Consider the following 12,081-nt stretch of genomic DNA (forward strand, 5'->3'; position numbering starts at 1 on the left):
TGACACACACACACACACACACACACACACATACAAATACACACGAGTTTCCCACATTATCAACCTCTTACCTTAGTGTGGTGCATTTGATGAACCAGCAATGATACATCATTATTATATAAAGTCTATAGTTTATATAGGGTTCCCTCTGTGTTGTATGAGTTTTAAAAATGCATGATGTCATATATTCACCAATACAATATCATATAGAATATTTTCAAAGTCCCCCAAATGCCCTGTGCTCCATCTATTCAACCCTCCCCTGCCCCTCAACCCTTGGGCACTGATCTTTTTACTGTCTCTGTAATTTTGCCTTTTCTAGAATGTCATATAGTTGGAATCATGCAGTATATGGCCTTTTCAGATGGCTTCCTTCAGTTAGCAATGTGCCTTTAAGGTTTATCCATATATTTTTGTGTCTTGATAGCTCATTTCTTTTTATTGCTGAATAATATTGCACTGTATGGATGTATCATAGTTTATCCATTCACCTATTGAAGGACATCTTGGTTGCTTCCAATTTTTGGCAATTATGAATAAAGCTGCTATAAACATTCATGTGCAGTTTTTGTGTGGACATCGGTTTTCAATTCATTTGTCTAAATACCCAAGAGTGTGATTATTGGATCACATGGTATTCCTATGCTTAGCTTTGTAAGAAACTGCCAAACTGTCTTCCAAAGTGACTGTACCATTGTGCATTCCCATCAGCAATGAATGAGAGTTCTTCTTGCTCCACTTCCTTGTTAGCGTTTGGTGTTGCCAGTGTTTTGGATTTTAGTCATTGTAATAGGAGTGTAGTGGTATACCATTAATTAATTAAAACAATTACCAGTTCCCTAATGACATAAGCTATTGAACATCTTTTCATATGCTTGCTTTCCATCTATATATCTTCTTTGGCAGGGTGTCTGTTCAGATCTTTTGCCCATTTTATAAATAGGTTGTTTTCTTATTGTTGAGTTTTAAGAGTTCTTTATCTATTTTGGATACAAGTACTTTATCGGATAAATGTTTTGCAAATATTTTCACCCAGTCTGTGGCTTGTCTTTTTATTTTCTTAATTCTGATGTCATTTTCATTATATTTTATGCAACCTTGTTTCTAATAGAGTTTTCTGACTTTTTTTAATAGAAACATGGATGATCTGTAATTGTAAATGGAAATTCAGTCCCAAGTATCCAGGTTATAAAAGGTCTTATAGAATATATATTGCTGAAGTTTTATCACATCCAGAGAAATATCGAAATGTGATAATCTTATAGCCTGAATTTTATGACAGTAGTCCATAAAATTCTGATTCTCATTGAGTACCTGTATGGCCATAGTACTAAGTTCTGATTCAGAAAATATATGTCTAATAAATTTAAGACAAGCCAAATTTTAAAGCATAAATGATCCATTGACCAAGAGACTTTTCTGAGTTTCTTTTCTTTTCAAAAATTTCAAGGAGGACAGGCTCTCAAGTCCTCTTTAGTGGGTTCACTGTTTGGTTTACAGTATTTGAAGTGCTCTTGGGTTTTGCATTTGTATTAGCACCTTTATGTTTTTAAAACAGTAATCTTCAGTTAATTAAAAACTTTTTCAAAATAAAGTTTATTTTTCATTAGAAAACAATAAATGTTCATTATTGAAAATTTGGAATGCATAGAGAGGGAGGAGAAACAGAACCAAACAAAAATCAATCATAGACCATCTGTGCCAGTTTGTATATATTATGTCTCCCAGAGAAAACCATGTTCTCTAATGCAATCTTGTGGGGCAGATGTATTAGTCTTGATTGTGCTGAAGCCTTATGACTGAGTGTTTCCCTGGAGATGTGACTCGCCCAACTGTGGATGACACCTTTGATTGGGTTATTTCCATGGAGGTGTGGCCCCACCCATTCAGGGTGGGTCTTGATTAGTTCACTGGAATATTTAAGAGAGAAGCTAAGAGCCAACACAGACACAGAAGCTTGCTGACACTTTGAGATGCTAGGCCAGAGTTTGCTCTGGAGAACCTAAGAGAAGATAAAATGCCCCAAGGGCAGCTGAGAGAGACTTTTGAAGAGATGCTTGGGAGTTGACAGAGATGCTCAGAGATGCTTGGAGTTGCAGACAGGAGGATGTTTGGAGATGCTGAAAGGATGCATAGGAGCTGAGAGGAGGTGAAACACAACCCGGGACAAGCAAACGCTAGCTATGTGCCTTCCCAGCTGACAGAGGTGATCAGGATGCCATTGGCCTTTCTTCAGTGAAGGTATCCTCTTGTTGATGCCTTACTTTGGACACTTTCACAGCTGTAGAACTGTAAATTTGTAACCAAATAACCCCCCTTTATAAAAGCCAATCCTTTTCTGGTATTTTGCATAATGGCAGTATTAGCAAACCAGAACACCAACTCTCAGAGACAGCTGCTTATGTGTACTTTCTTAAAAAACTGGTTGAATATCTAGCTTTCCTTTAGTTATGTTGAAATGTGCTTGGGCAGCATATAATGGAGGAAATGCTCCAGACTCAGGAATTCTGATACATTTTTTTTTTCCCAAAGATTTTCATTCACTACCGTAATGTTTTATTTTTACTGTGTCCTTTAATAGCTAAGGAAGTGGGATGAAATACTCCCTGGTCAGGTGGCCCTTATTCATGTTGCTTTCTCTGTGTAATTCCTATGAATGGCCCACTATCCCTAACTATGATAGAGGAGGGAGACAGGAGAAAGGAAACACATGGATTGTCATGTTTCTTGGATAGGGAGGAAAAAAAGAAAAAAAAAAAAGAGGGAAAAGAGGATATATTCATTTGTCTCTGTCCCTTCCTCCTGGCTCCAACCTTTGAAATGGGAAGGCGGTAAGTCCCATGAGAAGAGTAATTTTCAAAGATTTTTCTATTCACAAGAATACTTAGAGCAGATTTTCTTCAAATACTGAGACTCCTTTGCATACGGATTATTGCATATCTCAATTTCTGTGAAGGGACAGTCAAGAAGAGAGTACCCAGGGAGCTGGTAGGAGTTCTCAGGGCACCTATTTGCCGAGATTTAGATCAACCTGAAAATGTGGTTTGATCTCTTTTAGGTTCCTTAGGATACTTGGATGTGAGGATTGCAAACCAAAAATTTGTATATGTGAGTTTACACAAATACTCTTCTTCCCCTACCTCCAATTTACTTGGGTTGGGATATGAGTACTAGGTGAAAAGGAATCCAGTCAAGTGTCATTAGTCTTGCCACTTGATTATTTCATCTACAGAGCTCAGGAAGATAAATAGGAAATAGGTAGGAAATACTTCCTGACTACTAACTGATGTTTAGCGTCTTACCTTGAATCGAATGCATTTCAGAAGGTTGAATCTCTTTGCATACATTTTGAGATATTCCAGAAATAGAGAGTTTGGCACATAGTTTGGATAATCTTCTGGGAATGGAAAGTCTGAGTAACAAGACATCTCCTTGCAGCTGTTGGAAACCACAGACTTATAGAGACTGGCTCTGCCTTCTTCAACATGTTCCTGTACATACAGTACACATGCGTGCACAAAAAGGAAATAGAGGTTAATTTTTAGCAATTCAACCATTCAGCAAGTTTAAGGTGACCCAGAAGTGCTTCTTGCCAACACGTCTAATGGAATTTTTTTTTTAAAATATAGCATTTATTGATGGAATAACAAAAGTGCTTTTCTTAGATATTCTTCAAAATACATTTGTACAACTTACAATAATATATCCAAAATAACTGTATATACAAAACATTACCTAGTTTTAATGTATGTGCTTTTTTCCCCCTAAATTACAAAGTAACTTCTCTTTTATTTTTTTGGCAAAGTTCAACCTTAACAGGGGGTACAATTTTAAAGGCTGGTTTAAGAAAAGAGAACCTGAGGGAAATTGACACACAAGAGTCAATGACAAGCTGTCTAATGGAATTTGCTATCCTGCACTTGAAGATGATGAATGTTGGACCCCAGTATGACTTTCATGATCAGAATTTCAATTTCACTTATTACTTGCTAATAAATAAAACTGGGATCAACTTACCTGTCTAGATTTGCAGATTATCACTGCAAAATACAGGAGAATAAGGAACTAGACAATAGCCAGGAAGTGGTATTGGAAGATGGATAATTGCTAGGTATTTTGGCTTCACGGTATTGTTGAAAGGATTATGAAGATGGTTTCAGGCTATGAAGAATCTTGTATTTTGGATTTTATAGGAAGGTTATGGTAGTCACCAAATGTCTTAAGTGTGGAAGTGATTCATATTAAATTTTGGAAATATAACTCTTTTTACAAAAGATGAAGTAGAGGGGCTAGAAAGGGAGGAAGGAAGCTCGTTATGAACCTAAAGCACAAATCCACTTGATTGCTAATGAGGGCCTGAGTGGAGGCAATGGCAGTTGGGACTAAGACAGGAGATTTGTAAGATGGGAGTAAAGCAGAACCCATTGGATTATGAGACCAGTTGGATTTAGGGAAGACAAGGTCATAAGTTACCAGATTGGATAACTGTGTGCATGGAGCACCACTAACCAATTTCATACCTCCATTTTCAACTTGAATAACTAGCAAACATTAACATCTGATAAGACCACCACTAAGTTGAAAATTGAGCAGTTTTTGTAATGTCTTTATACACTTTGCCTCCATTTTTTTGAATGGTATTATGGAGGATTTCCCTCCCACTTTTAATGGGAGTGTCCTTAGTATCTTAACATTATTTACCATCTTGGAAATATATACATATATATTTCCTTTTTCCTGTGAAACAAAAAATTATTTTATGTGTGAACAAGTGGAAACATAAGCTTCACAAATTGAAAGGGCTTACTCTGTTCTGCCAAAGGGTATGAAACCAAATCTTCATGAAATGTACAGCTAGTACAGAAAATAAAATCATAAGCATATCTCTGTGGTGTGTATTAATGTTACCAATCTCAACTGACATGAGTTGTTTGTACAGAATATCCTGCTCTCTGTGTTCCCACATCTGACAGCCTCACTCATCCTGAATATACCTAGAAAACTGGAAGCTAACAGTCTTCTGAGAAAGATGGATATATAAATCCTGATTCTTTGTGGAGACACGGAAGGTTCCTGGTTTGATAGGTTATATAGGGAGGATGCCACCTAAGCATTGGGAGCCTGAAGGTGGGCACCAGGCTGGGAGAAGGCCAAAGCTTTGCGTGCCTGAAGGCAGGCACCAATTTAGATAAGGACATAGCTGAGCTCCTTCCGTGCTCCTGTCTCCTGCTCCTGCTGTCTCTTGTCTAGCCCCAAAGAGATTGTCCCTTGAGATCAAAGACATGCAATCACACCTTATGGCTTTAGAAAAAATGCTCCCTCCCTGAAATACCTGAAAACAGTCATGTAGAAGACTTGTATGCTATAAAAACCTGTAGAAATGAGTAGAATAAAACTTTCTTTTGCATGAACACAGAGACGGAGTCAGCTTCCTTCTTTCACAATTCTTTATTCCACAGGAAGATCTAAAGTAGTACTACTAGAAAGTGTAGACTGCAGACTGGTACTGGTATGAACTATTTGTTACTGGTCTAGAACAAGAAATACACAGAAATTGGGATTATTTAGAGACTTTTATAGCAATAAGTTGACATGGTTCAATCTCAAAGCATGTGGATTCCTATTTGTTGAAGAGAACACAGATCGGTTTTGGGTACATCTATCTCACGTGATGAGTTGCATGGGATTCAAGCTGTGTATTAGTCAGGCACAGTAGGACTATGTTACAATGTGTGATATTTTAAGGCTTGTCAACTACTATCTAAATGTCCATAAAATCTAGAAGTATTTTCTTTCATTGAAATATAATTCATATTTAGTTGTAACCTTACTGGCTAATTATTAGAACTGGCTTTTGATAAAAAAATTGAAGAAATAAGTTTAAAAATATATGTCTGCTTGCTCCATCATGGATAGTAGTTAAAAAATGGATATCCCGGCTTGCGAAATTCCTTTAAAATCTCTTCTTCCATCCCCATCAGCCTACCTCTGTGAGCTTTGTTTCTCTACTGTTTGTGTTATTAAACAAAACTTAGAAACAGTTTAGAAAGACATAATCCTCTGAGATTAGCATTGTTGTCAATCCAATCCAGGTAAGATAAATTGACAAGCCAGGAGCAAGCTTAATTGTCACATTAAAAACCTTAAATATTAATATACACAGTGCATATTGAAAGTGCACCTACCAATGTTTAATATGGAGAATTGCTACTTTGTACATAACATCTTGCTTGTTTGGTAAAAAGTTATAAGTGTAATAGTGATTCTCTATGTTAATTGCCTACGTGCCCACTTTCAAAGAACAATGTGCTCCTTTTTTGTAATTATTTTATTTCTATCTTATGTTTTTCTTAACATTTATTGAAATTAATTTTCTCTTACTCTAAATATAAAAATTTGAATTTATGTTTTATATATTTTCTTTGTTTCATTTCATTTTTTTCTAATTCATTCTTACTGTATTTTATAAATATATTAGTTTGTAATAAATTGGACAGAAAAAAACTGGTTCTTTTCTACAGAGAGTTTGAGAAGCACATCTTTCTAGATCAGTGCCTCTTAAACTTTAATGTACATAGGAATCAGCTGGAGAATCTTAGCATGCAGATTCTGATTCAGTAGGTCTGTGCGGTGCCTGAGATTCTGCATTTCTAATGAGCTCCCATGTAGAAGCTGCTGGTCCCTCAGGCCATGCTTTGTGTAAAAAGGCAAGAACTATCCAATGGGAATATGATGTAGGCCACATACATAACTTTAAATTTCCTAGCAGCCATGTTAAAACAAAAAAGGTAAAAGGAAACAAGTGAAATTAATTTTAACAGTATGTTTTAACTCAATATATCCCAAATATTATAATTTCAACTTATAATCAATATAAAAATTATTGAGATATTTTACATTCTTCTCATCTTAAGTCTTTGAAATTTAGTATGTACTTTACACATCTCAATTTAAAGCTAAATTTTCATTAAAAAATGAATTCATGTATCCAAATTGTTTCAAATTATACTTAAAAGTTCTCCAATAACTGAATTGACAATTGGTTTTAAAATTAAGAATTTTAATTAATCAAAGTTAAATGAAATTAAAACTTCAGGTCCTTAGCTAGACCAGCTACATTTCAAGTGCTCACAGCTCTGAGTGGCAGGTGGCTGCTTTCTTGGACAGCCAGTTTTAGAAAATCCTTAGTCCGGAGGCAAGCATTAGAACTGAACATACAGTTGGTTTGATTCAATCAAGTCAGTCATTAGGTTTCCTCTGGGCTATAGGTAAAAAAGAGAACAGAACAGCTGCAAACAGAAGTAAGAGCAAACAGCAAGGGAAGCAACTGCAGTATAAGCAGTAAAACATGAATTACAAAGCATTCTGGGATCATTAGTATAGGGCCAAATCTCCCTCATTTTTCTCTGCCAGCCAAGAGCATCCATAGTGGATAGTACCTTATTGTTAATGCTGTCAATTTCCAATTCACCAGAGCAAAGGCTAAATGTGATATAAATACTGATTAACGGGGTACCTATACAAATTGTTCAAACATTTTAAAGCATTTTGTTGTGGCATGTTTAAACGTCAAAGAGTAAGGGAGATTCATTGGAATTGGATAAGCCAGGGAACCAAGCACTCTGAGACCTTAAAACAGATGAATGCACAGACAAAAATAGAAAAACAGCAGCTCCGGTTTGTAAAATTTCAGGAAATAATTATAAAGGCAGGAAAGAGAAAAGCCTCCAGGAAACGATGAAGCCTATTGTGAGATAATGCATCACAGATGTTAGCAGATGAAAAGTGTGGCTTTGAGCGGAAACTTGGGCTTTAGGGTGGAATCGAAGACTATCTCTTTGCTCTCGTCTCTCCTTCTTTCTAATGAGTGTTTCTTATGGAGTAGTACAAGGTCTGGAGTGCTTAGCATATGGGCCAAGCCCGATCCATACCACTTCTGAATGGTATTTGCAGGTCCTGAGCCTGCCCCCCAGTGTTCGCCCCACTTTAGCAGTCTGCCTAGTGAATTCCGGGCCCTCCAATCTCCCCAGCTGCAGGCACCCTTGGCACAGTCCTGTGTGGGTCTGTCAGTTGCCCTGGAACACAGGGAGTGGAAGCACATGCCCCCTGAGAGCCGATGGGGCCACTCAGGGGAAGATTTTTTTCTCACTAAAGGAGAAGAGTGGGAAGGGAAGATCACAGAGAGAGGGAAAATATAACAGCATGAGTGGAGGGGTTTCTGGCTTCTTGGTCAATTTTGGTCCTGCAGCATGGTGGGAAAGTACAAAGTGGGGCCTTTGGTGGGACCCCATGAGCCAGAGCCTTGTCCAGGGTTTGCCTCTCCTCATTCTTGAGCTGAGAAACAGACTCTGGAAATGCATGGAGTGTAGTTGTTGGCAGTATGGACCCCGGAGTCACACTGCCTAGGTCCATAGTCAAGCTTGACCAGTTTTTAGCTGGAAATTTTCTCAACCTCCCTGTGTCTCAGTTACCTCATCCATAACACAGGAATAATAATAGCACATTGTCACCTAGGATAAACTGAAATGATAGAGATAATGTATTTACAACAGTGCCTGGCAAGCTCTAAATTAATGTTAACTATTATTTGTATTCTTCTACACTTCTGTGGAGATTTACTTTCTTGAACTTTACTTAGTGTCATTAAGACAGGAGTATCAGCAATGGGAGGAAAATTCCATCAGGGCAGAAGTCCTTCCTTTCTCGTTCATTCTCAAAACAGTGTATAAAATGTTAATGACAATCACTCCTACATAGAGACATTCTCTCTAGTACTTTCACACCTCCTGTTCTCCATGAATCATTATTTCCTTCTTCTGTTCCTCTTCCTTAAGACAACCAGACCTCATTTTATTTTGTTACCACTTCTCCTGGTGTGTCAGACTCTCACTGTAGCACAATGCCCAGTTCTTGGATCTACAACACAGGATAGCTGTGGAAACCTCAGAGGAGACTTGAAGAAACCCCCAGAATATATCATGAGGGCGGATATACCCCATTGCAGATGATAGGAACTTAATAAATACTTGTTGAGTATATGAATAAAGGGAAACCTACCAGGATTACTGAAGTTTTAGAAAACAGCATTTAAAGAAAGATTGTAGGAATCAGGTTTATTAAGGCTACAGAAGAAATAGCTGGTGAGCAATTCCTCAACAATTTAAGGGGGTGAAGTATTTTAAACTTCGTTATTGCTCTCACTGAGTCTAAAAATCTATGGTATGTTAGACACATAGCAGGTGTTCAAAAAATGTTTGTTGAGTAAATGAAAGAATGAATCTACAGAGGAAATGACTTTGGTGCACATGAGGAAGGACATTATTCCAGGGAGGGTAATTAGGCCCTGGTATATATCAGAAGGGTTTGAAGGATGGAGAGGGAGAGAGAGGCTGAGAAGGTGTGTCTACTAGCATAGGATAATTAATCCCTTCCAGATGATGTCAGTGTGGTTTTGCCTGAAGGCTATAGCTTCTCAAAGTCCCTTCCTATGCTAAACTTCTCTAAAAGTAACATTAACACTCAATCAAGGCACTCTCTTTCTCCCTCTCGAGAGTCTGAGAGAGTCGGTTGTGGCACAGGCTTTCTACCTCTACTCGAGCTGGTGGTCAGAAGTGGTTCTTTATCAATGTTTCCCTTTTCTTTTTAAAGTTTCTCTTCCCCCACTCCCTGCCAATGATGCCAACATTGTCTTTTCTTTTCCACTGCAAACTCTGTGAGTTTCCTCTTTGCTTAGGGGTGTGGTAACTGGAAGAAACCAGCTATATTTGGTAAGCATCTAATGAAGTGCTATATCTCATAATCTCCGTCATCTTTGGGCTCACTCCCTAGTCGGAAATGGAAACTGTCTCTACAGGTGTTTGATTAGGTTTCTTTAGTTTGCCTTTCTATTTTTGTACAATGCCCCCTTCCATTCCTAAGAGGTATTATGGACCATCTTTGTACACATTCCGGCAAGCACAGTCATTACTACAGCAGGCTCTTTAGTTCTCCAGTTTTTGAATGGGCTACCTGCTTTGGGTGCAAAGACCCCTCTAACCAACCTTTTGTGGTTATGCCTGTGTATGTCTGTGTCTCTGTGGGAGTGTGAGTGTTGGGGTGGGAAGACACAGAGACGTCTCTAGAAAGACCCAGGAGAATCACAGCATGTTACAGCTGAAAGCACCTTCAAAGTCACCTCGTTTGGGGATTTGCAGTCAGGCTTAGAGGAGTCTCAGGGTAGTGCAGAGTTGCCTACGGGGCTGCTGTGTCCAGAGGCGGCTGCTGAACCAGGCTCAGAATGAGTATCCCTACTTCCCAGTCCCCCAGTAGTTCAGCTTTTATCTGTTTTTCATCCTGATCCTCACTTTTATGAATGGAGTAACAGAGGTGGATGATTTGTTAATTGGGTGCCATTTTACCTCAGCTACTGCTTGATAATCCTTGTACTTATCTTTTTGATGTCCCATCACATTCTCCATAATATTTTTTTCTTGACTTTCTCTATTTTTCTTAATTTTCCAGTCCCATTCACCACCCCTACCCATTCTTAACCTTCCATAGATGCCATGTTTTCCTGAAGGAATTCCTGAAGGCTGTGTGCCCTTCCACCTTCCCTCCCCTCTACCTCAAAATTTCTCTTTAGCGATAACTTTCCTCCCTCTCTAGTCCCTGGGGGAAGATGAGTCTCTCTACCGTCCAGGGCTGAGCTTTCCACCTGTGCCTACAATTCCATTCCTTCCTTTTGCTGCTAGGATCTCATCCCAAGTTGGACTTACATATTCTATCTTTTCCCATCATCTGAATATTTTTTCTTTATCTACATTGGGGTCTTCCCATCATGCAAACAAAAACAAATAAAAAAATAAACATAAAAACCAGCTGTCTCCTTGATTTTGCTCCTTTGTCCCTATTGCTTTAAAATTGGGTGTGAATACCTCAGTCAAGCATTCCAGCCACCCACCTCCCCTCCCATTATTCCTTTTACATGTATCATATGCACACCAATGAGCTATTTTATTTTCCAAACATGCCTGACACTCTTTCTTTCCTAGTTCCCTCCCTGATATCTTCTTCTCAGTCTCTTCTGCCTGTTGAAATTCTTCAAAGCCTGTCACGCACCCTCTCTTCCATGAAGCCTTCCCTGGCTTCTCTCAAGTGGATATAATCCTGCCTTCATTTAGACACCCAGCACTTTGCTTCTGACAAGATCGTGTAGCCTTCTTCCATGTGCCTGACTCAGCTCTCCCAGGAAAGTGTGAGTCTTCTCATCTTTGTGTCCCCCACACCTTTGTGTCTAGGTGTTTGACCTGCCCAAGTCACACAGCCGATTGGGTACAACTGGGGCCTTGATTTCTCTTGATTCTTAGATCAATGATTTTTTGGTGTTAATAATTAGGTGTCTGCGGCCTATATACAAAACATTTTTGTTTGGTGCCCCAAGATATGAAAGTCCAGCTTTTGGTCTCTGGGCTCACTTTTAGCTTCAATTGAGATTACTTTAACCAAATAAATCTACTAAGTACCCTTCTAATGGGGCAGTTTCATGTTGTGAGCCAATTCCCAACTCTGACGGATTAGTTTGTCTGGAGTACTTGGTTGAGAAGGATTCTGAGACTCGTCAGGGGAAAGCCATCACGCTTGATTAGCGATGTCTTCAAAGGGCATGGGAGGGGAAAGTTCCTGCATGGACATCAGGCTCCTGCCACCCTGTTGGAAAATACAGTGTTTGAATCATGGGCTCAGATGTGCTCTTTCATTTAGCCCCCTTTGGAAAGAACGGTTTGCACTGGTGAGAGAATTGGTCCATTTCGAGACGTGCAATTTTTCTTTATATGAGCCAAGCTGGCCCATGCTGAGAGTACTGTGACCAGACCAGCAGCCTTTAACCTCTCTGGCAATTTGCTCACTCTGTTAGAAAATACTTTAGTCCAGTTCCAAATTCCAGCCCTTCTGTAAGTGGGGGTATTTCATGTCTTTCTTTTAACCCCACAGGGGATCTCAGGTCAGAATATCTGATGTGTTTCTCCTTTTCACTATTGTTGGTAACTTTCTCCTTGGCAATTTAAAGCTCATGGGAAATATTCTTGTCCTTGCTAGAAGGAG

The 12,081-nt window shown here is 38.8% G+C and overlaps 1 protein-coding gene across 3 annotated transcripts in view; it reads right to left on the minus strand.

Annotated features, from left to right (window-relative positions):
- The window catches only part of FMO1 (flavin containing dimethylaniline monoxygenase 1), a 31,643-nt gene that overhangs the window by 13,330 nt on the left and 6,232 nt on the right, over positions 1 to 12,081 (minus strand). For all 3 annotated transcript variants that reach the window (XM_037825363.1, XM_037825362.1, XM_037825364.1), the window contains exon 3: positions 3,303 to 3,491. In XM_037825363.1, coding sequence (XP_037681291.1) covers positions 3,303 to 3,491 — 189 coding nt within the window. The remainder of the gene's footprint in view (positions 1 to 3,302; positions 3,492 to 12,081) is intronic.

The sequence above is a fragment of the Choloepus didactylus genome, chromosome 2 (assembly GCF_015220235.1).
Source record: "Choloepus didactylus isolate mChoDid1 chromosome 2, mChoDid1.pri, whole genome shotgun sequence".
Taxonomy (NCBI): domain Eukaryota; kingdom Metazoa; phylum Chordata; class Mammalia; order Pilosa; family Megalonychidae; genus Choloepus; species Choloepus didactylus.